The sequence below is a fragment of the Nothobranchius furzeri genome, chromosome 11 (assembly GCF_043380555.1).
Source record: "Nothobranchius furzeri strain GRZ-AD chromosome 11, NfurGRZ-RIMD1, whole genome shotgun sequence".
In the NCBI taxonomy this organism is placed as follows: domain Eukaryota; kingdom Metazoa; phylum Chordata; class Actinopteri; order Cyprinodontiformes; family Nothobranchiidae; genus Nothobranchius; species Nothobranchius furzeri.
In genome coordinates this window covers 51747992-51774507 of record NC_091751.1, presented here as the reverse complement: position 1 = coordinate 51774507, position 26516 = coordinate 51747992, and the positions used below count along the sequence as shown (strand labels likewise).

The 26516-nt window shown below is 40.0% G+C and overlaps 3 protein-coding genes across 5 annotated transcripts in view; 1 reads left to right on the top strand and 2 right to left on the bottom strand.

Moving 5' to 3' along the window:
• The first annotated feature begins 6565 nt into the window (after positions 1–6565).
• On the top strand, positions 6566–11077 carry LOC107383917 (insulin-like growth factor-binding protein 3). 2 transcript variants are annotated; one of them, XM_070541674.1, is made up of 5 exons: positions 6566–7047; positions 7327–7538; positions 8797–8916; positions 9976–10028; positions 10154–11077. In XM_070541674.1, exons 1-5 carry the CDS (start codon positions 6672–6674, stop codon positions 10323–10325), a joined length of 933 nt encoding a protein of 310 aa, XP_070397775.1. In that variant the 5' UTR covers positions 6566–6671; the 3' UTR covers positions 10326–11077. The 2 variants fall into 2 exon arrangements, with proteins under 2 accessions (XP_070397775.1, XP_015812300.1); XM_015956814.3 differs by lacking the exon at positions 9976–10028 and having other exon boundaries at positions 6568–7047.
• Positions 11078–13605: 2528 nt separating this feature from the next.
• LOC107383915 (insulin-like growth factor-binding protein 1) lies at positions 13606–15297 on the bottom strand. Its single transcript, XM_015956811.3, has 4 exons — positions 14871–15297; positions 14635–14777; positions 14353–14481; positions 13606–14236 (listed from the first exon to the last, which is right to left on the bottom strand). Exons 1-4 carry the CDS (start codon positions 15202–15204, stop codon positions 14111–14113), a joined length of 732 nt encoding a protein of 243 aa, XP_015812297.3. The 5' UTR covers positions 15205–15297; the 3' UTR covers positions 13606–14110.
• A 5290-nt stretch (positions 15298–20587) lies between these two features.
• LOC107383914 (adenylate cyclase type 1) overlaps positions 20588–26516 on the bottom strand; it is a 35985-nt gene continuing 30056 nt past the window's right edge. The window contains exons 14-20 of one of the 2 annotated variants that reach the window (XM_015956809.3): positions 26314–26440; positions 25796–25957; positions 25556–25702; positions 25377–25475; positions 25183–25297; positions 24975–25099; positions 20588–22488 (exon numbers count right to left, since the gene is read on the bottom strand). In XM_015956809.3, the coding sequence (XP_015812295.3) occupies positions 22066–22488; positions 24975–25099; positions 25183–25297; positions 25377–25475; positions 25556–25702; positions 25796–25957; positions 26314–26440 (1198 nt within the window). In that variant the 3' untranslated portion in view covers positions 20588–22065. The remainder of the gene's footprint in view (positions 22489–24974; positions 25100–25182; positions 25298–25376; positions 25476–25555; positions 25703–25795; positions 25958–26313; positions 26441–26516) is intronic. The other variant, XM_015956810.3, reaches the window with a different exon arrangement.

The following is a 26516-nucleotide window of genomic DNA, read 5'->3' as shown; positions in this document are numbered from 1 at the left end:
TCCACCATTTCAATGACAAACCTCAGATCATCATAACTTATTTAAACAGGAGAAGCACTGCATTATATGCATCTGCAGAACAGATTTCCCTTCCACAAACTGTAATTCCCTTCTGCTTACAAGTAAAAATTAGTTGGAGGGTTTTTGTGTAAAAGATGTATATATTACCGTGGAAAAAGTACATTTATATAATTGTTATTAAAATGCCTATCTCTGTGGATCACACATGCTCTGGGTGAAAAAAATGATCAATTAAACAAAAGTGTGGTTGGCACCAATCGTGTTGCAGCACAAATTTAAATTTGAGTGGTGCTTCGGACAAATATAAGTTCCCTTTAGTCAAATGTGATAGAGTTGATGTGTGAGAATTTAGCTGGGGTGTAGGAAGTGTGATAATTCAGTTAAGCAGGGGTGGGATTTGGGGCACAAAGAGAGCGGCGCCACTTTCAGCCCAATCAGGCTGAGTGCTGGGAGTTTCTCTCCTTCCGCACTCCACTCTGCTTGGGCCTAATTACAGCTTAGGAGTGCCTCGGGGGCCAAGCCTCCAGAAATGGGGACCAAGGCATTTCTACAACCAGACCACTCCAAAAAATGATTAACCAACCCTGGACTGGGATGAAAGCTGGCCTCTGGCCTCATGGCTTTTTACATTGTTCCACATCTAATAATCAGAAAAATGTTGGAGTTCTGAATGGCTGCCAGTCAGACCAAAATCAAAGGGAAAAGATTATCATATTAATCATAATGGAGACCTTTGCTTCCAATTCACTTGAGATGAGAGTGTGGTCTAAAAGCCCTCAGACAGGAGCAATTATTTGAGAGACGGTCATGAGACTGTTGGGAGGGATAACAGCAAATGTACCAGACTTGGTCATGTGATCTGCAGTCATTCTGTAAACCCACCACACCTCTCAAGGGTGTGAAACCACCAGACTTTAACAGCCAAGCCCAAGATTTAGGAAATAGAGGAGCAGACCTGGGTTCTAAATTTCCAGTTGAATAACATGTGCATTTCATTCTGTGAGCTTAAAGGTGCAATATGTAAAAATGAAGTAAGAATTACATCCTGTGGTCAAATATGGTTACTGCAGCCCATTTTTCTAAGCAAAAACTTACTATCTCACTGCCGCTTTGAGTGCTGCCAGTTACGGATCAGCGCCAGAGGATTATAGATGACAAGTAAAGATGAGTCATATACAGAAAGTTGATAAGTAGAGTACAAAAAAGCAAAAAGAATAACTCATAACGTGCCATATCTGGAATACAGAAACTAATTAGTTTGAGAGTCAAATATTGCTGAATGTATCGCTCTTGTACAGATTAAAACTGGAAAAATAATGTGCAGAGCAAGAAATAATCAATTTAGATATTTAAAATATGTTCTGAAAGGATCAGGGTTTATGAGCTAATTTTGGAAAACACAAAGCACATACATGTATGGCGGTGTGTATGGATGAAATTTGAAATGCTATGTGAACATGAATCTGTTTAAAATATTATATAAAATATCACTATTACAAAAGTACATGAATATAACACAGTGTTGACTACTGTGTACAATGGTATATTGTCAGGTGATGTGTGTTGTACATTTAATGTGGTAGAGTATTTGTAGCATAGACAGCAACTAACTTATATAAATATCTACATGTGTGTTTTTGTTGAGTCAATTGGGGTAGGCTTTAATAAACTGATTTAATAATTGGCTTCTTTTTACTCCTTTTTGAACTATGAATGTTTTTTGCAGGCTTGATTATTACCGTAAATCCTCTAATACAGGCCTGGGCCTGTATTTTACTCAAGCTCATCAAGCCCCAGGCCTTTATTGGAGGGAGGGCCAGAATTAGAGACAGGTCTCAATTTCTATTTGGGCAAAATGAACTAGTGGTTCGCTGGAGTTTTTGACAATTAAAAAATTGCGCCCACATTTTCAAAGTTAAACACATTTCTTTCAACAACGGTAGTTTCTGCTTCAGCCCTCTCCCCCCTCACCCTGCGCAGCGGCCACAAACTCATTGGTGGGCCTGCAGCCTCTCAGTGTTCCTGCTGCTCTAAACATTATAATAATTATTTCATTTTCTGTTCCTCACGTCTGATTACCTTCAATGGTGTCTGTTTGTTGCAACCACCAGGTACAAAAACTAACTTGTTTTTATTTGACTATTTTTCTGTCCTGCCTGTTTATTATTTTCCTGCATCTCCTCTCAGTCCTAAAGAAAAACTGCTACCTGGGTTCATATATATTCACCTTATGAGTTACCTTTGAACTGCAGTTCTAAAAGATCTACCGACCGCAAAAACAGCGGAGTGTGCGCTGCGTGCTGGCCGCACCGGTGAGGTGCATCGCCGGAGGACAAAACAGGTGATGTGCTCCGCTCCACAGCAGCGAAAAGCATCAGGCACAATAAAACACAGACAACATAAAAGGAAATGAGCCGACATGAACGATCGTGTGTAAAATTTGTTTTTGAGGTGGCGACAACTAATTTGATAATGTTACTGTGGCCGTGCTCAGGACGCAGATGTCTGGAGCACGTCAACAATCAGAGCTTTGCATGCGCAAGCTGGTTAAGGTTAGGATGGGGGTGAGGGGAATGTTAAATTGCAAGAGGGTAAAGGTCACAATTTGGTTAAATGTCCGTTTTACGGCAGGTGTCAGTACCGACGCTCTGGCACAGCGCGTTGCCTCCTGACGCGCAGGAGCTTGTCACCTGCTGACAGCAGGCTGCTGTCTTTTCCGAGGACTGCATCTTGCCAGTCACTATCACGTGACAGCGACTAGTCAATGACAGGCATAAAAAGTCACTATAGAGCAGTGAAGTCGACTAGTGACTAGTTCATACAACGCCTACTGCTCCCCAGAGTGTTCTGCAGCATAATCAGCACGTTCTCTTTGAACTTGATGTCAAATTTTAACCTCCTCTTCGTCTCCGCACCTGCCGTGGTTAAAGTTACCCTCGCGGTCTATCACTGGCAAATCAAAAGTGAGACGGATGACACAACCGCCCCCCTGTGGTACTTGCTTGTTACCACATTCCACCCGGCCACAATTTAAAAAAAAACGGCCGTTATTCACCTCCGCCGACTCCGACACCGGCCAAAATGTGATGCCCGGCCGTTAATTGAATACAGGCCAATATTAGAGGATTTACGGTATATTTGTTTTTTTTTCTTGTTATTTTTCTAGTTTGTCTTCCGATATTTGTTTTTATGTTATTTTATGCTATTTTTATTTCTATCTTGCATTATAATAATGTTCAAATAAAGATATCATTCATTCATTCAAGTAAATAAATACATTGTCAAATTGGATGCTAGCACTCTTGGGTGTTTTCTGTAGGGAGCACTTACCATGATTATTATGGTACTAAGTCTCTGGAATTAGAGAAAGTGTGGTTGTTTGCCGGCTTGCTATTACAGTTCTGAATGACTTGTTAAAGGAAAACTCATTATTCACTTTACACATACATGTCAGTGTAATATTGAGTTGGTGGTTATTGAAAAAGTAATTATTTGTTTCTAATCCACTGTTAGCATTGTTTGCCTAAAGTTAGCCTCTAGCCTGCTTCACACGATTTTAGATTAAAACAAAAAGATGCTGTGGCGTATTCGGGAAACAAGCAGTAACTTCTGGGTTGCTCCTGTTTACTGACTTCAGTTCTTTAAAGCTTTTTGCTTTCCAGTGTGGAATTACAAATGCTGGTACTGCAGCGTCAGCTTGGCATAGACTCAGCAACCTCATGGGGTCACAGATTGTAAACAATAAATATGTACCTCTTTAGTTTTTTTTTATTTAAAGAAAAACTGACCACCCTCCAGCTGGCTGAGAACAAAATCTGTCTCAGTGTAACCTTTCTTTCAACATGATTGAGACATTAGACTGTTTTGTAATTATTTTACTGTATAATTCTTACATATTGCCCCTTTAAGTACAGCTGATTGTTAGGCCTATTTAGGTCACCATTTCAACAATAAAGATAAAAAGAAATATTATTAAACTGACATTTTAGGGTTGCATGTTTTTTTTCCCTCTTTTAAGTTAGTATTAGTTAGTATAGTTTGTCAGTTTTCAATGCAATGATGGACATTGGTTCAATCACCAGCTGTTATTTGTTTAGGGCTTGATAAACTGACCTTGAGATAAGCTTGAATGTCTGAAAAAGAAAATAAAGATATACAGGTCTATACTTTTCAATGTTTCTTTTTGAAAAGAGTTTTAAAAAATCTTGTATTTCATTCAAGAGTGACTCCTAGAGCCAACGTGGCTCTCTCACAAGCTTTCAGTATATCGGATTTGTCCAAATCGTCTTAAAGAGGTGGAAAATTGCTCTGGATTAAGATCGGAAAAGCTGTTGCTGTTGGCTATCGCAGCCCTTGACAGCAGGTTATGTTAAACACATGTACAGTAATATCCTGTGTGTGCAAAAGCACATTCTTCACACTCCCTTTTTATTGAGTGGCTGCTCTGCGGGACGACATTCCTTCGGTACATTACTCCTGCTCTCCTTTGCTATGCTGAATATGCACAGGTGGCTAAGAGAGCCCCTTCCACATAGCTAAGAATGCAGGAAAGGGTGGAAAATCAGCCATCGTTTTTTCCTGGCATATGAGACAAATGTTTGGCATTCCACGAGCACTGTTCTGCTGTAGATCTGTCTGTTAATAGATGGCGGTGTGCCAGGCCAGTGGCAAAAGATTTGACACCAACTTCTCAGAAATTTCCAAAGAACAGAGTGCCTTGAACCTTGGTTCTGTTATTCTGTTGACGTCTTTGGGACATTGTGTGTTCGTTTGTCATCTCTCACCTGTGACCGATTAATAATAGGACTAAAAAATGCTACAACGTACTCTGGAATTTTCTCAGCTACATGCGTGGTATGTGTCCTTGATTAAGAACTGCTTTTTAGAGGAGACAAATGAACAGAACCAGTCCAGAGGTGCTTTTTAAAGTATGTTACATAAAACACTCAACACTAGACTGAAAGTATGGGATATAGTCTATGTTTTTTCTAATTATTTTTTCTTCAGTTTTACAACTATTTGTTGTACCTACTAAACAAAAAAAGTAAATATTTAGTATTTTTAAATATACCAAGTATATGATTTTACATTTTGAAGTGAGATGGATATAGTAGAATAGCTCGTACAATGTTTTAAGTACAATTGAACTAAACATATATTTTTTAATTTTTTGTTTTAGTAATAACTTTATTGATTAAGGACATTAAGCCACAAATTGTAACGATTTCCATTCATTGACCAAATTTTACTTCAAGACCCAAAAGTACTAAAAAAGTTTTTTTTTTTTTTTTAATTATTCATTTAGTTTTCCGGGGCACTTTTCAGAGTAACTCAGACTGGTGCAGCTTGGCCCGACCACTGTTCCCACTGGCACGGTTCTGTATTTCCCTTCTACTTTAGCCCTTGTTCCTGCTCCTTGAGATACTTGGCAAGCTTGATTGGCTGGCATCATGATTCTGGCCTCTTATTGGCTAGGAGGTGGAGTCACTGGTTGCTTTCGAGTTATTGCTTTCAGCTTCACTGCCTGGAGCCATTTCCTGGTTCAGAGTTTGACAAAAAGCCATAAAACTAGGCAAAATGTCCAGCAGCACCACCATTTTTCAGCTGAGTTGTGTTTCTATGGAGCAAACAAGTTACGCTGTTTACTAAATACCTCATGCAATTTTTTTACGAGCTGGCATGGGAGAAAAACTACACTCAGATGGGTTGACTCGAACCACGCTGTACAGAGCTGTTTTAGGCTGAGTAGTGCTCCTGCAAAACCTGCTTTATGTCTTTCTTTGGAGGTTTTATTGGTTTATTGTGCTAGAAATCCTAAAAATACATCCTATAAAAATCTGACCAGTTCTTGGTCAACAGTAGTTGGTAGTAGTTGTGTGCCAGTTGCACACAACTTAAGTATAGTAAAGAAAATAACTAAATATTCAACACATATTGCTTGGCAGGCTAAACCTGGGATTAGGAAATGATGGATTTCAGCAATGCAACAATTATTTCCCCTCAACTTTTACACGGCAAAGTTAAAGGTCAGCAGTCTGTCTATTTGCTGCAATAGAGCTCCAGATTTGTAACCTTAGGGGTCACACAGGTCAAACCATCGACATAAATATACAGGGTCAAACCTGTTATTGAAGATTTGGCAAGTTGCGGAAGTTGTCTTAAGGGTGACATAAAACTTTCTGACGCCCCCTGGGGATGAAAGGGCACATAACAGATGAAAGGTTAGGGTTAGGGTCAAACAGATGAAACTTATGATACTTTTTATTTTTTTGGAACTTTTTAAAACTTTTACATTTTCTGAACGTGTGATTAATTTATTAAAAGTTGATTAGTGTGAATATGTGGAAAGTTGGGACCTCATGTATCTTAAATTTCAGTTAAAGATGTAATAAAAGTTACTTTTAAAGAGAATCTCTAAACTATTTTGGGTGAATGAAGCTGAAATAACTCGTTCTGATCTAATAGAGGAGTAATTCATCATCAGAGCACGAGCCGTTCGGGGGTGTGACTTCAGTCTTTGGGGTCTATATATTGAGATGCTTTGTCCGTTGGCTTTATGTGAATGAGAAGCTGACCAGTGGAAACTCGACCACAGCGAGACGGTGTTCCTCCTCGTTGCGTATTAAAGCCTCCCGCGCGCCTCTCTCACCATGATGGATTCCTATTTTTCCGCAATTTGCGTGACTTTTCTCGCGGCATTTTGTACCTGCAGGTCAGGTGCGAACGGACCGGTTGTCACATGTGAGCCCTGTGACCTTGAAGCGCGACTTTTGTGCAAACCTTTGCCTAAGGACTGCGCACAGAAGGTCCGCGAACCGGGCTGCGGCTGCTGCATGACGTGCGCGCTGAGCTTCGGCCAGCCGTGCGGGGTATACACCGGGAGATGCGGGTCCGGGCTGAGCTGTCAGCCTCAGCCAGGAGAAACGACACCCCTGCAGGCTTTGATTGAAGGACGGGGGATCTGTGTAAACGCCACTAAAAAGAGTCAGACGGTCAGACCTACACCTCCTGTCAATGAGTTGCCAGGTATGTGCGTCCACCTCTTGCACTCCAAAGGGAAAAAAACGGTGTGCAGAAACAGACTTCTAACGATCAAACTTCTAAAGAAGTGTAGAAATCTAAGGATGAGACCCTGTGCCACATTTAATCCAACCCCTGATTTCCACAAAACTTACTAATTATTTCATGATTAGCTTTAAGTTTTACATTTGAACTACCGTATCTTTATCTCCACTGAGCCAAAGAAAATGCATTTCGTAAATCCTGAACTTCTTGGAACTAAACACACTGTTTCCACAATTTTAGCAGAGAATCCAGAGAGCCATGAAAAGGAGCAGAATTCCACTGGCTCAAGTCTTCAAACTGCCCACAACGGTCACACTGTACCAGCCAGACACCCACTTCCTCCCCCCTACTCCCCTACAAAGGCAGACATCCTCAGACAAGAGGAGATAACCCTGATCTTTAAAACGGAGGATCTCTCAGCACCAGTCATAACCAAACAGGAGGCTGAATATGTAAGTACCACAAACATTCATTTTCTTTTGTCATCTGAACACTCTAGAGGAATGTTTTTCCTCCTCTTGTCTGTGTTTTTGGGCGTTTTTCTGCCCTCTCCCCTGAGGGTGATGAAACCTTTTGGATAGTGGTGCTAGTGGTTGGCAGGGATCTGGTGCAGTAGAAGAGACATGGCAGCAGGCATGTACCATGGCCCTGTGGCTGACCTGGGTCAGGCGGAAGTTTGGCCACAAGGCGTCCGCGTGCTGGCCGTACTGAGAGCCAGCGAATGATGGATTGGCTGATGTGAGTGCCTGTTGGGAAGCACTGCTGCTATTTTGATCTGTTGTTGGCCGGAGAAGTGAGCACATTTTAGTAATGGGCTTTGACTGGCTTCTCTGATTAGTGACTGTTGTACTTGGACTTGAGATCAAGCCTGTTGCCTCCATCTTTGAGCTGTTTGAATTCAATTTGTTCCCCATCCTTTGTGTTACATTTAAGAGTTCTAAGCTGTTAAGCCGCTCTGCAAGTCAGATGAATCCATTTCTGTGCCGTCACTGGCATTGTTGAGGAATTACAGCGCGGCAGAGTGCTCTGCAGCGTGGGTCAGCTTTAGCTCATTCGCAAAAGCGTTGGCGTCAAAATTGGACTAAATGAAGCTAATGCTATAAATGTCATTGGTTGCATTCAGAACTGGAACGTAGAGTGTGATTATTCCTGATTATAACCGGTGACTCTGAGTTTTTCATGCGGGCCGAACATGAAAATAGTCTCCCACGCCTATCTCCTGCATTAGCATCTGAGAGAAAATAGATGGTGAAACTCTAGGATTTGAACATCCTGACAGATCTACGTCACAATTAACATTCATGGACTCACCCATCTTGACTCATGACAGGGAAGGCTGTTGTTTTTTAGCATCCACGAGAGAGCTATTGCATACATGCATATGCTAGTAGAAGCTAACCATTAGCAACACCACCACACAGAAAAACTCCTCCAGGCTTGTGTTATTTGTTGCAAGTCAGTGATAGAGTCTCGTTGTTGTTATCCAATCGGAGCCAAGATGTTCAAATAGCAGAAAACAAGACTCCAAAACCTGCCGTCTGAAGCTCAGCTCTGATGTGGCTCACTTCTAGTTCCTAGAAATGGTGCTCCAGTGTTTTTTGCCCCCGAGAATGACTTACATTCCTTCCAAAGACTGCTGCAGATTTATTGATAAAACAAGTGTTCAACACCTTTAAGATGTGCAGTTATTCATGTTTCTTCCTGGTTTAGGGTCCCTGTCGGAGAGAGATTGAAAGCATCCTCAACAAACTGAAAATAGCCAACATCCTGAACCCCAGAGGTTTCCGCATACCAAACTGTGACAAGAAGGGCTTCTATAAGAAAAAACAGGTAAAACAAAACACACTTTGGTGAAGTTTATCAAAAACCATGCAGATTTACCTAACGTTGTTTTCATTTTGCATTTATTGTGATAAAAGGCTTAACTAGTGAGTCAAACATTCGGGTTCCTCTAGACTCTTTTGCTGTCTTTTGCATTCATCAGTAGTTATTAGACCTTCGTCACTGCACCGCACAAGCAAGGCAGATCTTAGCCACTGACACTGGAAACAGGAACCACAGGGGCCAAACCCCAGCAGACTTGACGGCCGGGACGACGGCTGTCTTACCTCCCCTCCCAGGGAGACAGACGTCAAGGTGGCCACTGGCACCCCGTGTGTTCGCCCCATAATTGCTGGACTTTTGAGAGGCAGAACAGAAATAGAGCTGCAGCCATCCCCAGCACGCTTGGTTCACCCATGATTGGGTTGTAATAAATGAGTGGTTCTGACGCATTCGCTTGGAGGCAGTCGGGGCTCCTGGTTGACTGAATCGCAGAGGCAGATTATCCTTTAGGCGTATCAGTTTTCCCTCCTTCCTCTCTGTTTGACATGCAATCATCTCATCAGAACCAGCTAAAGGTGCTTCTGGTCATTTTAATTACACCACATGCAAGACTTAAAAGCTAAAGTCCTCACGCTTATGTTAAAAAAATCCTCATCTTTAAAACTGATCTCATAAATATATGTTTAGATTCTTCAGTAAAATCTTCTGAAATATCGAGCTAAACATGGATGTCCTCCCTCCTGATCAGCCCCAACCCCTCTGTGGAGCAGCGGTGCAGTTAGCTTAGCCCTTGAAATGAATGGCTGCATGTTTTACTGGAGCGGAGGTTGACCTTTAGTAAAATTGGCAGTAAAATAACAGCCCTTGGGTAGCTCCACAGACTCTGTAAGTCATTTGTAGTACCCATAATTTGGAGCTGTGGGGTATAATCAGCAACAGATGATTCGTTCTGGCCACCAGCTTCTGAAAATAGATCTTGGTTCACAGTTGTTCACAAACGGGACTAAGTAAATATTTTACTAGGTTTCTGTTTACCTTAAAGCTCTCTATATGTGTCTGTAACAGGAGGTAGACCGTGAAAGCAGATCAAAATACCGCAGCAAGCTAGATGGCCAAGGGTGCGTTGACTCAGCATAATCCAACGTTTAGTGCCTCTTAACTACTCTGTTCTACTTCAGCGACAAAAGTGTTCAGTCCTTGTAAATGTTGATTGTTTTTACATTCGTCTGCACTGTGCTTTCAGTGCCGTCCGTCCAAAGGGAAGAAGCGAGGTTTCTGTTGGTGTGTGGACAAATATGGACAGCCCCTGCCAGGATTCGATGGGAAGGAGAGAGGAGACATCCAGTACTCCAAAAAACAGTTGGAGTAACAGAGGAATGGGGAGGGAGGTTTGCCAGCGAACAAGAAGACGCTGAGGATATTGGAGGCGAGGTTAAAAGATGGCTCGGTTGATATGTAGATGTTTTCTATCCGTTGCCTCTGGGACCTTTTTTTTCTGAGGCAGAGCAAAAGAAGCAGAGAATGTTTATGAGGAGGAAAGTCCTGGAATTTAATGCCATGGACCGACTCTTTATAAGCTGTTTTATTCATGACTCCACCTGAACAGCTGCTGGTCAAAGTAACGCTTAGGAATCTGCAAGAATTCCTTTCTGAGGCCTTAAAGTGGTGATAAAACATCACATCACAGACAGTGATAAGCATGCTCCTCATTTACGCACAATTACGTAGCACTGCAAAGGCGTGCATGCTTGTGTAACCCATAACTGTATTCTCGTGAATTGATCTCCGCGTCTGGAGACGATGAAGTTTTTCTAAGTATGGATTTTTTTCAGTGCCTTACTTTTGTATGAACTTTATTGTTTCCAGTTGCTTCCAGCTTCACAGGAAGTAGTTTGGGATCGTGCAGCTCAAACAGCACCATGCATTTAAAGGTTTTTATGCTGGACTTTAAAGCCACAGTGATAAAAAAAAGAGACTTTTCTTTGACTTTGTGGCTGTTACTGATTTAACGTCACTTTGCATAAGCTAAATACTTGAGATTCAAGGCATCTGCCATTATAAATGATTTCTGTGTATCCAGTGATATTGTTCTTTTTGAGTAAATATGTTTGCATGTACAATCCAACTCTTGAAAGTCTATTTTTACCTAATAAAGGCAGTAAAAATCTTTTGTGTGTTTATTTTTATCTCCAATTTTGTTCCTCTGTCAGTGACGTATCCAGGCATTTCAAAATGGGGTGGCCCAGGTGGGGCACTTGTTTATGAATAGTTGGCACCTATGGTTCTGTTTTTTTTGGGGTGGGAGGTTCATCTGTCACAAAGTCATATATATATATATATATATATATATATATATATATATATTTTTTTTTTTTTTTCATTTTAGTGAACTTGCGAGCACCGCATTGTGCCATGATTAGTAGGGCTGGTGATCCTGACGTCATCACCGACGCAACCGCCTTGTTGGAGGCGTGTGAGTCCTATACTTGTTGCTTGTTACTACTGTAAACAGTGAGCTCAGTCTCTTTTTCTGTGGCTTAAATGAATCTATTATTCAAATATTCATTTGATATTACACAACTCTAGTAAATCATTGCTGTGTTGTGGGGTGACACATGTGATCGCCAGGGGAATAAAGGTGGAAAACAAGCTAACTTTTCAATGTTTTCCTGCTTGGGGCAAAACCACTGAGACCAAGGGTGTTTCTCAATGCCATCCTTGCCTTGATGTCTTGGCCCCGCCCCGGTTGCCTAGGAGATACATCATCGGGAGCCACCAAGACGTGTTCCAATGTTCATGGTCTACCGAGGCGTGCGTTCTCCGTTTGTTAGCCGTTTAGCTAGCTGAGCAAGGATACACGGGAGGTGTCTTGTAGCCTAGCCTTGGTCAAAAATTACCCAGAATACATGGTTTTCAAAAGGACGGCGGATCAGAAGCCGGCAGCTACTTCGGGGACTATTATTCAAGTTTAAAAGTAAGTCAACTCATTTAAAATGTTTTTTTAAATACAAAGAAGTTATCTATTGTTGATTAGTTGCTCATTAGTTGCAGCTTCGGTGGCTAGTGGGTAGTAACTCACTTACATATTTAATTTAACAAATATATACACAATTTAAAAAGTAAAAGGCTCATTATATATTTATATTGAAACACTACGTATAAAATATAACGTTAGCTTCCGTGTCACGTGACGTTACGTGACCGCCGTGGTCACGTGATGCAAGTCTGTTCCATTTATCGTTTTCTTTGACCAAGGAAGAACAGTGTCCTCGTAAGCAAGGCGACTGGCCTCGCAAGACATCGCCTCGCTAGGCCAGGCGCCTTGACATTGAGAAACACCCCAATCTAGCATAACAAAGTCTTGTTGGCTCACTTGGATCGCAGTTATAAGGTGACTAAACATCACCTTCCGGAGTATTTTCATTCTGGTAAGTTACTGATGGTGTACGTTGTTTATACATCATTCCTTTCCCTCAACCTTGACACGCACACACACACACACACACACACACACACACACACACACACACACACACACACACACACACACACACACACACACACACACACACACACACACACACACACACACACACAGGCTACACTCACATACCGGTAAGCTAATGCGGACGCACTGACACACAACACAACTTCTCTTGCTACACTCCTTCTGTGAGATGACAATTTAGATTGTTTTACTAGAAAAACCAACAAACAAACCAACGTTTCATCCGGTCATTTACATCTGCTCACACCACAAACAAGATAGCCGAAATGTCCGTTAAGCAGAACTGCAGCGGCAACAATACATCATCGTTGCTCTGGTCTTAGGTCTTTCAAATGGATCAAAACCATTTATAACGCTGATTTTGTCCACACACCGGTCCCCAACGCCTTTATTTAACGTATCCCTGTATATTCCGCATCCTTTTTGGGATTTAATAATGTTTAACACTTTCTTTCACCCAGAACCATTTCTTCTCTGCGACAGTACCGTTTGTTTCACAGTTTGTTTCACGGTTTGTTTATACTCGTCAACCTTCCAACATGTCCACGCACATCCAAGAATGCTATGCATAATCAAGTGTGATCACAATTTTATTCTTCAAGCTGTTTTGTGGTAGTAAGTCACTTCTTGGTGCTTTACCGCCACCACCTGGAGTTAAGTGGGAATGGGACCGGCATTCTAAATACTATTTATGTCAATATGAAAACATAATAAAGATGAATGAATATAAAACAGACACGTTCTGCTGGCCTGGGGCTGGAAACAATGGTGAATATACCTGCTGCCACATATTGTTTTGCTGTTTAGAACCCCAAGGGTGGCATGTGCTACCCCAGGCCACTCCCTGGACACGCCCCTGCTCTCTGCTACATATAGGGGCAGCAGTAGCTCAACAGGTTGGGCGGGTTGTCCAGTAATCAGAAGGTTGCAGGTTTGATCCCGGCTCCGGACAGACACCTAACCCACCTTGCCTGCTGGTGGTGGTCGGAGGGACTGGTGGCGCCTGTGCTCGGCAGCCTCACCTCTGTCAGTGCGCCCCAGGGCAGCTGTGGCTATCAGCTCATCATCATCAGTGTGTGAATGTGTGTGTGAATGGATGAATGATACACTGTAGTGGAGTCCTTACTCTGAGAGGCACTATATAAGTGCGGGTCATCATTTATCATACATAAAATAAACACACATTATTACCTTTTCATACAAATTTAATCATAAACAACCATAATTAAAATATACACTTTGCTTCAATAAATGTCTGCATAGATACATTTTCATCAAAAAAGCATTTGCATGAAATCCAGTCCAATCAAATGCACACACAAATAAATAACAGAATAGACCTCCAGAGGTAGACACATGCTGATCAGTCCATAAACCTCATAGCAGCACTGGTAGTTATGGTATGTTTAGTTAAAAGGGAAAAACATTTTTAAGTTGTCCTGGTGGACCTGTTGTTGTGAGTAATGGAGTTCTTTATGCAGTGTTGCCCTATTTACCCATGCAAAAAGGACATGTCAGAAAATACAAAAGATAAAAGGTTACTGACAATAAATAAGTCTCTGATATGCACAATATGTAAATAATATTTCTCCTCATAAGCTTTTACAGTTTGAGACAACTGAGTGTAGTTTGTAAAAAGTTACAAAACACACATTCTCCCAGAGTGAACGTCTGTTTTTGTGTGTTCATCCATCAGTGCGTGACTTCTTGGTGGCACTCCGCATCGCCAATGAGGTCACTGGATCCTGGGAGCTTCTTCCCGTTCCACGATGACACACACCAGCAGCGGGCAGGCGGTCCAACCAGAGATGACTCACACTGGAACAGAAACAGGGTAACATGTAACTCACCCAGTTACTGAGAAGCAGTCCCTTCCATGGAGGGATGAGTCACTTTAGTTTCTGTAAACTTCATGTAGAAAGAAAAAAACTCACCTGCTTGGATTTGTAGAAGCCATGCTTATCACAGTTGGGGAGGTAAAAGGTTGTGAACTTATCACCTAGTTTCTGCTGAGAGCTGGCTATCAGATCCAGCGCTGCGTGCAGTTCAATGTGACATGGACCCTTTCAAAATAAAAATAAAACACATCTGCATGTTAACAAAACCAATATTCTATTATTTCTCTTAATGCTTCCACAGATTCACCCCCTCCCCCCCCCCCCCCCCCCCCCCCCCAGCAACAAAGAAAAATCATTCCTTTCACACTTTGTGTTTACCTGTTGTACCAGTTTGTTGCGGATGGCGTTGACTTTAGCTTTGATGCTCTCCTGGCCCTCAGCAGCATCTTGGTGATCAGAAGGAAGGTTAAGCCCCAACAAGTAGTGCAATGAGCCATGATCTGGGACTTCCTCAACTTCCTCTGTGGAGATTTTTAGAAAAATACATAATTGAACATAAATAACGATCAAGAGTGAGCCGTTTGTTTTCATTTGAAGAGAACATTTGAAGCTACCTTGGCCATCGTCTTCAGTGCAAATCCCCTGTCCTCTGGTCAGGGCGTGGAGTGGTCTGGCCTCACCCGGCCTGGGAGTGCAGCGAAGACCCGAACCACAGTGGGCCGTGTGAACGCCGCAGGAAGCACCTTTCTCCAGAGCGCAGGTCATGCAGCAGCCACAGCCAGGTTCTCTCAGAACTTGCTTACAGCCTTCCGGGACTGCGGGACAGTCATTCAGCTTCTGTTGCGTGCATGGGGAGCAGCGGATGGGCTCGGGCCCCACCACCGGAGACGACCTCACCAAAGCCAAGACGGCCACAGCTGCAAACAGCATCTCATAAAATCCAAGCATTTTCAGTCTAGAGATAAAAACGTCTTTGTTTCCTCTGAGTGCTCTCTGTGACTGTTGGATTTCTTCTTAGGAGATTTCTGTGAACCGGCAGTATTTGTACTGTGATCTGACCTCAACGGAGGTTAATAATTGACACAGTGACCACAAATATAAAATATTTTTGACAGAGTTGATACAAACAGCAGGTGACCCCGCTTGACGTGCATGGATCCATGATCACAAGGTCAGCTGTCAATATTGACTCTGGGACATAAAGAGATTGTAGATGAAAACAACTCTGTTTTTTTGATGATAAAACTGTCGATTCAGGAGTTTAAATAAATGACATTTCAGATACTAACTGAAAGAGACATTTATCTTTAAACGTAGTCTGCTGTTTTGTCTGTAAAATCATATTTTTCTTTTAGCCGTGATGGTGAAGGTCCTCCTCATCACATATAGAGATAATCATTCCTGTTGAGAGTAGCAAAACCCTAACATTATTGGTTTCCTCCTCTAGAATCACAACATGTTTGTCTACAAAGGGAGGACAGTAATTGGCTGTTTCCCTGGTGTAGTATTTGTCATAAATATCTATGACAAATGCCAGATGTGTGGAGCAGAAGCCACTGATCTGAAACGGTGACCCCCGGAAACATCCTGTTAGCTCACATGATCGTGAAGATAAGTGAGAAGATTCTTAAAGTGAAGTTGAGGTCAAATATGTGAAGCTTTATATTTTACATCTCATAGAAATAGCTGCTGCTTTTATGTAGGATTTGCTGTTTTTTTATGGGGGAGATTACAGAATTGTTTGGCAATTCAGGGAGAAAGTCCCAAGGAGAGAAAAACAACAAATTTGGGGCCTTTTCCAAAATGGATTTAGGCTTATAATCTAAAAGAGCTCAAACTAAACATTTAAAGCAGATGTAGTTACAGACATGTGCACCTTGTGACATTCACATATTTTTTAATATTCATGCATCAAGGGAATACCTAACACCATTAGTTTTATAAAGAATGTCTTGACAAGACCAAATATGACCTCTGACAGTCTTTAGTGTAAAACACACTACAGAAATGTAAGATTTGAGCTGTTTTAGAGGCCTAAATCCTGTCTAGAATAATGATTTAGCCCTGCCATTAAAGTTTTGAATTTTTTTAAACAGTGATAATTTTATCACTGAAAAACACAAAAAAATATCCAAACTCCCCTTTTTAAATCAGCAGACTGAGCTTGAAAGACAAAAAAAAAAAAAAAAAAAGATTTAATCAATGTCTAATAAATGATCTGTCATTTTTATCCCTTATTCTAGTTTCAGCTCCTTCTTTGGAAGATCAGTCCATTTTTTTTCTTAATTTAATTCAAAATGTTAAAAACAAACAAAATATTCATAAACATCAACACTAAACAATTTGAATGAATAGGAGAGAAGCTCCAATTGTAACCCCCCCCCCCCCCCCAAAAAAAAAACAGATTCATCTTTACTACATTCTGCCTGATGAGGGCTAATTTACAGCTCTAATCAAGCACTATCTGAATATAGATCTTTGTAATTCCATAGTACACTTGACTTATTCCTTTTTAAAAATAATTTTAGTGACTTTGATTCTTTTATGTATTTGCTGAGGTTGTTCCATATTCATCTCCTTCATTCTGGCTCCAAATACTGCAGTTCCTTATAACTACTGACTCTTCATTTCAAACTTTTTCTGAATGTTTGTGGTTAAAGTTTTTGTATTAGCTTTGCACATTGTAATATTTTCAAATTAACCAAATCATAACATTTCTGTATTTTCTACTTGATTAACAGGTTGGAGGGGTTCTCTATGGTAATTGTTTACAATTGTCGGTGCTTTTTTGTAATTTAAACAGTGGCTGTGTACGAGTTACACGTGGATCCCCAGATTTCTATACGGTAAGTATCAGTGAGGTACTCTACGACCTGCCTGCTTCCTGTGGGTTAAAACTGCAACACTGACTTGAACATTCCTGCATCACTTATCTTGTTTTTGATAAGTTTAACTTGTTTGGGGTCATTGTGTTCAAGCTTGACCTACTTTCTGTTGGGATTCACCACTAACAGACAACCTCATGTATTCTTTGAAAAGATAAACATCCTGGGCAGACAACCATTGTTTTCCGGGTTTCCTTGGAGCTTCCTGAGCCTCGATCTTTCCAGGGCATGCCTGCGTGCTCTCCCAGTCCCGTCTTTGTGAAATTCCCCAAGTGGAAGACTTGAAGCATCTGACTCAGATGGGAAACCACCTTGTCTTGATAGTCACTCTGATTAATATTTCATCAGATCTTATTTAGAATTTGAATATTTTATCAAAACTAGTTTAGATTTCCAGTCATCCAGGTCAATAAAACATGTATAAAATAAAATAAAAAAAACTGAACTTTCTACATTAAACTTCCTGGAGATTTTGCCTAACTCCCCATTTTGTGCAGGACTGGTCATTTAATATTGTAAATTACAGTCAAGTTCTTGTAAAAAAGCCTTTTCAGAGTTTTTTTTAAACATTTTGACTGTTGCATGAATTTATAGAAAGTAAATTAATTTTTCTTTCAAATGATTTAATTTGCAATTGAGAAGTGAAGCTTCTTTGAAAACTTACACAACTCACCCTGTTAATAAGAATAAGAACAACTTTATTTATCCCGAGGGAAATTCTTGTGTCATGTTGCAGAATAGAAAAAAAGCGTATGACTTCAGAACATACTATCAACTAAACCATGTTTATTCATCAAATAATGAATTCCTCTCTGGGAAACTATGATTTATTTTAGTCTGAGTGCAAAACAAATACATCCTGATGCTTTTCAGATTAGATGAGTGTGTTTCTTGGTTCTCAGGCTGTGTGTAAACACCTGCGATGGTTATTGTTACTCAATCAACAGTTGATGAGTCGTTGCTTCTTCAATGTTGACCATCAGGTTTACCAACCAGTCTGGAAATGCCTCCACCTTTGAAACATTTGAAATATCATCAGTGCCTAACAAATCTGATCATTTAATAATCTGCATTACCTTCGTGTTCACTCGTGGGGTTTTTTTCTTCCTCCTGGGGGGTTTAGGTGGTTGTTTAAGCCAACGGATTTTGGAGGCCTTAAAAAATACAAAAGCAAATATGAGCTTTTAATGCCAAGATTAGAAGGTGGAAACATGAAATTCAATAGTATTCTTGCCTTTCTCCTGAAATTCTCACTAAATTTCTTTTTGTCTCCCAGCTTCTGCCCCTTTGCAGATTCACCGCTCAAATCCAACACCTGTGAGTTTTCCATTTCTCTCCAGCTGCAGTCAGACAAAGTCTGGCGGAGTCTCTTCTGGCAAATGGAACCAGAGCGCCGTCCTGGTCTCAGAACCCTCAGCGGAACATCCTCCTCCTCGTCTTCCCAGTAATTTTCTGCCAGTACTTCCTCTGTCTCTACACCCACTTGATGCTTTAAAGCTCCTGCTCTGCCTCTCACGTTTTCATCTTGTTGCTCTGAGTCCTCTTCAATCAGCTCCAAAAGTGGCTGCTTTCTCATCATAAACATTCATTTTGTGAAAAAGGAATATTAACACAGATCAGTTCATGCTAACCAAAAAGATTGTTGCTTTATTTTATCTGCACCACACTTACGTTTTGCTGTTGAGTGTCCATTTGGCAGCTGTGACTTTGTTGGTCTACAATGTCCGGAGTGAAAGTGTCTCTTAATTAAATATTTCAGTCAGGTGTGGATGATTGATGAATGATTTGTGCCAGAGGTGAGACTTTTGGCATTTTGTTGAAATAAAAACCGGTATAATCAAAATATGGTTCAAACCTTTCAAACTCTTAACATGCATTCACCCACAAAAATAAATAAATAAATACATAATTAATAATAATAATACTAATACTAATAATAATAATAATAATAATAATAATAATAATAAAAGTATCTGGATCTTAAGTTTCAGGTTGGTAAAGTTTTATTTTTTTTGTAATGTCAGAATCTCATTGAGGATTAATGTTTTATTCTTCAAACTGAGACAAATTTCTGAATGTTTTGTAAATTTTAATTATGCGTAATGACAGGTGAAACTCAAAAAATTTGAATATGGTGCAAAGATCAGTGTTTTTGGAGAGACACCATTTAACACAGGGTTGTCGAGGGCCGGTATCCTGCATGTTTTAGTTATTTCCCTGCTACAGCACTCTTGATTCAATGGTTGAATCACCTGTTCAGCAGTCCATCCCCCTCTGCAGAAGCCACTTAATCACCTGCTGATTAAGATTAGGTGAGCTGAAGCAAGGAAACAACTAAAACATGCTGGAAATCGCCCCTCGAGAGACTAGCCAGGATTCCCCACCCTTAAAGGCTCAGGAATCCTTTACAGGTGTTTTGGATTATTGAGCTGACTTTGAAACTTTTCACAATATTCTAGTAGTCTGAGATTTTGAATTCGGGGTTTTCATAAGCTGCAAGCCATAATCATCACAAGTATAACAAATAAAGGCTTAAATATCTGGCTTTGGATGTAATGAGTCTTTCTCATATATTAGTTTTACCTTTTAAGTTGAATTATTGAAATAAATTAACTTTTGCACCATATTCTAATTTTCTGCTACTACAACTAAACAGGATTGCATCTGCTAAATTTTAAAAAAGCACAATATTATTACAGTATGCTTCTATAGTTGTTTAACTTTTTTTTTTTTTCATTCAAAATATAAATGAGTAAACATTTCAGAATTTAAAATTCAAAAGTCAGAAAAAATCCTTCTTTTCATTTGCAAAGAAATCCGAGTTGATTATCATTTCTATTTTTAATTTTTATGTAGCATTAAACTAATTTCTGTTAGCCAGTGAAAAGGGAGTTAAAAAACATCAGAGAGGGTGATAAATTTGTATTGATAAAAGGTAAAAATAAATAATAATAATAGAAATAAGCCAAAAAGAAAAAAATTTTAGGTAAATTTAGTAAAGAAAGTCTTTTCTCATATTTGCTGTAGAATAACCAGAAAGAATGACTCAGTTTAACCTGTCCGACCTTTTAGAGTCACGATGACGTCAACGCGTGGGTTATTTGCTGACCTTCATACTTTGTTTTCTCCTCATTGTTTAATGTGAGCTTTAACAATTTAGCAGAGTTCAGTAAAGACAAAACTCAGTGCAGATGCAACCTCGTTAGTCCAGAATCAGCAAACAGATGTAGTTGAATATTCGTTCAAATCAACAACAGGTTCATCGTTGATCCATCATCAAACGGTTGCACAAGAAAGATGTTTGTTGACTCAACTGTTACATTGAGTGAACTCGACAAACTCGGCGCTGGGAAAAACAACTTTGGCCCCTGCTCAGAGTTTAACGTTAAGGCACAGTGACACAGTAAAATGAGCTGGATGTGCTCTGAAAAATAAAACAGATGTGATGTTTTATACACCAATATAGTATTTATTACAAAATATTTAATAACCCAACTTTAAACTGTACAAGATCCAACATAGTTTACAGGTTTTGGCTATTTACAAAATAAGTATGATCTGAATATCAAAGTGAATATATCTAAAAAGGCATGTTGCAGTCACTGTAAGCTTATTGAATAAGGCAAGACACTTGAAATGTGATGTAGTCACACTTTTGCAGTTTAAGTGAAATGGCTATGGACCTAAAACATGGGCTATAAAGGAATGCGACACACTTCTGAAGCAGCACGTGAGAGTTGTGCTCAAGCTTGTTCCACAGAAAGCTGCAGCTGTGTTGTAATGAAAAAGCGGAAGAAGTGTAAAAATGTAAAATGTCTAAAAAACCAGCAGCAGCTAGACGCTGCATCAAGGTTTCTTGAGGAAATATGTGAACGTGCATTTGAAACACTTAAAGGTCACGCATTTGTGAAAACGGTGTGCTTATTTTCCTCGTGTGCTCTATTCTTTATAAACAAACACCCCCCTTTAACACCTTGAAATCTGAAGGCTTACTGCCATTGGATGAGGGAATACTTCAGTCTTCTGGTCTTTGTCTTATTTTGGCATGAACTAGTTGAAAAGCAGAATACATTCATCCGAACACAGTTGTTCCACCTTTGTCTGCTCTTTCTGTTGACCTTTAAGACCTCCAGTCTGCAGCGTGTTCCTCCTATGGTGAGGCAATAAAAGTTGTAAAACTTAAAGTTCTAAGGAACGCTCATTACTTTGGTTTTCCTTCAACAGAAGTGTCATTACTATGGCTTTAAGTCTTAAATAATTAACTGCTAACATGCCATATGTCATACAAAGTGTGTTCTATCCAGTGAGAAGTGGGTATACATGTGTTATATATATATATATATATATATATATATATATATATATATATATATATATATATATATATATATATATATGCATGAAGGATTTTGTCCTATTTTGTTACAATTCCAAACTAATCATCACACATGCATACACACTCACAAAAACACACATGCATACACCAAAAACAAAAGGAAAGAGAGAAAAGAACCACGATTTGTTTCCGTAAATAATGTAATATATCCTTGGCATATTCAGAAAGACAGTGCAAAGCGAATGCGTGAAGCGTCTTTGAGCATCAGTGTACACCTTCCACTTGGATGGGAATATGTATGTCATATAAAACAATAGATGCACCTGGATCTGAAAGGACCCGAGAACACCGCCAGTAGAACCAGCTGTTGCAGAGATGCTTCAGATGCTTCTTTCTTTGCTCTGTGTCTCGTCTTTTTATGTGATTAAAAATCTCTAAAGCAAGACCTGCATCTGCATCGTCGTTTCATGTATCCGGACGTTTGGATCCTGGATGAAAACATCCCTGCTTGTATCTCAGGATTTAAAGTTAATTCCTGAACCCTTTCCGGACGGTTTTGCTGCACATGAGACAGTCTTGAGTTTCTTTCTACACAGATGCCTCTGCAATAGCCGCCACAGCCTCGATTTGAATCCCTGTCACCTCTGCGTCCTCATCCTCCTCCTCCTCGCCCACTGCCGGAACACAGGATGAGGGCAAACATGTCGCTTGGCTGTTGCTGATGTTGGCAACGTTCATCTGAATGCTGCTTCCCACGCTGGTGTGAGCGGTCAGGCTGACGGCCGGGGAGATGCTGCCCAGATTGGTCGGGACGCTCGTCTTGCCACAGGAATGGATACGGCGCGCAAGGCTGGTGGATCGCATCACCGATGAGGTGGTTGCCGTGCCGACGCCCTGCACCTTCCCTTCCAGAAAGTAAGTCAGCATCTCACCTTTACCTTTTACACTGACTTTACCTCTGCAGACCAAGTCGTAGTTACAATTCAGTATACGGTAAACGTCCTCAGTCACCTGGAGAAACAACAAAGCAAAATTATGTTTAAAGGTTGTGTAAAATCTATGATTTGAACATGAGATGTTGATTTGTTCATGTGTTTTCATGATCAAAGACCAAACTCTGGTGAGAGGTAAAATAACGTGCTCATGCCTTCTTAGACAAAATGAATCGTTACAAGCCTACATGAGTCATTGTCGAGAAATCCTTAATTATATTTAAACGTATTGCATCCTAATAAACGATCAGTGTAAACCTAAAATTTGTCCAGTTTATTAGATATTTAATTATGACTCACCAAATTTCCTCTAAGTGAACAGTTAATCATTTACTTCAACTTTTTTTAAGTAAATTAAATAAAGTGTATAAAAAGGCCAATTTTTTTTTTTTGCTGAATCTCTCATTTAAATCTATTTCACTGGATGTTTTTTTATTTTATTATAAGAGTGGTGAACTAATTAAATGCTGTGGTATAAATTAGACAGTTATACTTCAATGTCGCTTGACTCATTTTAAGTCTAAATAGATATAAAAGTAAAATTTCAGTCACCTAAATTTTAACGCCTATTCTTTTTAAGTTATTGCTGCCCTCTTCTGAAGGAGTGGGGCCTTTTAAAGAACAGTTAAAATCAGACCAAATGTGCAGAAGTAGACAGAATCCAATCTAGTTGATGGAGCATAAAAAGATGCTTACACAGCATTCAAGGTGTTTCCATGATTTTGATGGTTAAAGCCATACTATGCAATTTTTTCATATTTTTAAATGACTTTCTTGAGCCAGTATGTGATAAAATGATCCTTTACTGGGTTAATGAAATGTCACTCAGACCCCACATCCCTCTGCGGCCAGAATACCGCACTTGCAATTTCAGAGTTGCCAGTCCAGTCCCTGTTAAACTTCATAAAGTGAAGCTGACATGGCAGAGCTGTAGTCTGCTTCCAGCACGTTTCCTGCATGTTTTAGATCGTGAATAGAGCTGATTTGTTTGATTTAGTGATGAACCACTTCTCTAAAAACTAATGAAGGCTGAGGAGACATTTCAGAAGCTTAATTTATACCTCATGTCTGCTTGAGTGTGGAGTCGCGCTCATGCATTGACAGAGACTGACATCTCCATCACCTGGGGAGTGTTGCAAATCAATTTCCCGTCCTGACCAATCACAATCTTGCGGTCTCCTTCGCTTTGATGGATAGTTAAAAAGTTGGGCATGTGTCCATCAGCCTCTGTGAGCCTGTCTGCAATGGCAGCCCCAAGGGGTGGCCAGGGGTGTCCATGGCCACCCATAGAAAATTGCTGCCCCCCCCCCTCCCCCAGCAAAAGCCTGTGTTAATAAATCATATTAATGTTCACTCAAACCATAAATTGATCTTATTTATTCAAGACATAATTGTAAAACAAAATAAAAACAATACAATTAATGAGTAAAGGAATCATCAGAATAAAAATATACACATGTTTCTTCTGCTCACCATTTAAAAAAAAGTTTTAATCTCCATAGATTTTGTGTACACAGCAACAAGTGAATTAAACAAACAAAAAACATAAAAAATGTGTTTTGACATAACATTTGAAATAACTGTACTATATTTTTCTGAAATATTGGTGTATGTAAAATTTAAGTTAAATGTTTTGGATACATACAGATTTTTATTTATTTATTTATTTATTTATTTATTTATTTATTTATTTTTTACAAAAACATATGAAGAAGCAATGCAATGCATCACCACAGGCTAAATTCTACCAGAGTTACCACAAGGACCAATTTGGTGTACCACCCCAAAAAGTTCTTTGGCCCCGTCTGGTCCCCCCTATCAAAATTTTCTGGAGGCACCCCTGTCTGTCTGAGAGCCCTTGCGCCGACGCATAATGGCGTGTCTCTGTACCAACACAGACGGAGAAGTATAAATTTGGCTTCAGTTTAAAAAATAAATAAATAAAATGAACAGCTAGAAAAGTTTTACATTTGCTTTTTCTAATGAACACTAGGGGGTGCTAAAAGCAAGCCAATGCTGCACAATATCCTTTTAAATCTACAAATTGACACTTGTGGCCCCAGAGGCACAGGTTGCAACCTGCTGCTTTAAATAAGATGAAAACTGTCCAAAACTATTCCCATTTAGGTACAATAGTTATTTTCAGTCATGCAGGTCAGTCAAACAATATGAATTTAGAAAATTTATATCATTCTGTTTTTTAATCCTCATTGTAAATTGTTTATTTATAAACCTAAATTTAGTTATCAAAAAATACTGAGCAAAAAAATAGTTTTTAAATAAAAGACATTAAAATAAGTTTAAAACACTTTTGTTCGGGCACTCGTCCTTTGAAATATGGATGTGAAATTTTAAATAAACATTTTAAATTGAACTGGCACAATTCAGTACATACCTAAAAAGATCAAATTGCAAAACATACAGTTTCCCATGTTTTAACATGTTTTTGCATACAAATCCCTATCCAGAAGTTGTCTAATTTGTATTTATAGGCGCTGCATCTACCTGTATTTTTCCTGGAACACCAGTACTATCCATCCTACTGGCCACATTGACCGTGTTACCCCAGATGTCGTACTGAGGCCGCCGTGCTCCTATCACCCCGGCAACCACTGGACCCACATTGATACCTGTCCAAACGCACAAAAACGTCACACCAAATCGTATTGATCTGAAGCAGCATTTCTCAGCATCACACAACAGGTTAGCTCACCCACTCTCAGGACAAACTCGTTGTAGGACTGGTAGTTGATTTCGTCCAACACGTCAAACATTTCGATAGCGTAGTCGGCGATGGTGTTCAAGTGGTCACAAATGGACTTCTTGTCCTTAAATGGAGAGAAGTAAGGTTAGTTTTCATTTTCATCAAACAAAAAAGACACAAAGAACCAGAAGAGTGAAATCCACCTTGGTGCCAACTGTGGGGACGAGTCCCACAGCGGCCATGTATGTGCTGCCAATGGTCTTGATTTTTTCAATGTCTTTGTAGCACTCCTTATCCATGAGCTGCAAAACGCACATTCAGTTAGAAACACACACGTGCAAACTGAAAAAGCAAAAGTGCATCACACAGACGGGAATCACACCTCATCAAAGTCAGCTATGATCTCATTGAGCAGCCTCAGACACTCCACTCCCATGTTGTTGCCATCCAGTTCAATGTAGAAATCATTAAAGTTTGGAATCGATGCAAACAGGACGCCGACTTGGGCGTAGGACTGATAATACAAATCCTATCGGAAATGAAACAAAACAGCAACAAAAAAAGGTCAAATGAAACAAATTATTTGGCATGTTTCTAAATTGATTTCTGCCTTTTTATCTACCTGTTTGTCTGTCTGACTGCCTGCCTGTTTGTTAGCATGGCTCACCATGTTCCTGGGGTTTGACATTAAGAAGTGCTGAGCCACGTGGGCAGGCAGTAGATTGAAGAGGATCCTCCTGTTGTCCAGCTTTACTTTCTCCATCCCGTCTCTCTCCTCCTCTGCCTGATGGCAAAACAAAATGTGTAGATAGAAACAACTACTGCTCGATAGAAACGGTGAGCGTTTGTTTCACATTTTCACCACAAGGGGTCAGTCAAAAGCTTTTGGAGGCTTTTGAATTTGAGGGCTTCATGATGCTCAAAGTTGGGTGCTTTGCAAGAGCAAATCTTCTTACAGGGCAATTAAAAAAATGTATCTTCTTAAATTTTGCTGCTATAGTTTTTTAAATAGTTTTTTCATCATTAAAAACAACTTTTTACTAAGAAACAGAATTTCTTGTTCTTTTGCTCAAACTCATTTTACAACTGTCTAGGATTCAAAGACCTTCAGATATTTTAATGTTGCAAAGACTTCCTGACCTGCACAGCCCAGAGGAAGTCCAAGCGCAGTTTGAGGTCAAGTTGCCTGGAGTGGAGGACCAGGGCGCTGACAAAGAGCAACAGAGACAGGATGGGCTCGTAGCCCCGGATGTGGAAGGACCCCCCACTGTGGAAAAGACCAACACAGAAGTCAGCAATAGACCAGGCCACAACGAAAACAGGATGAGAGGGTGGACTGGACC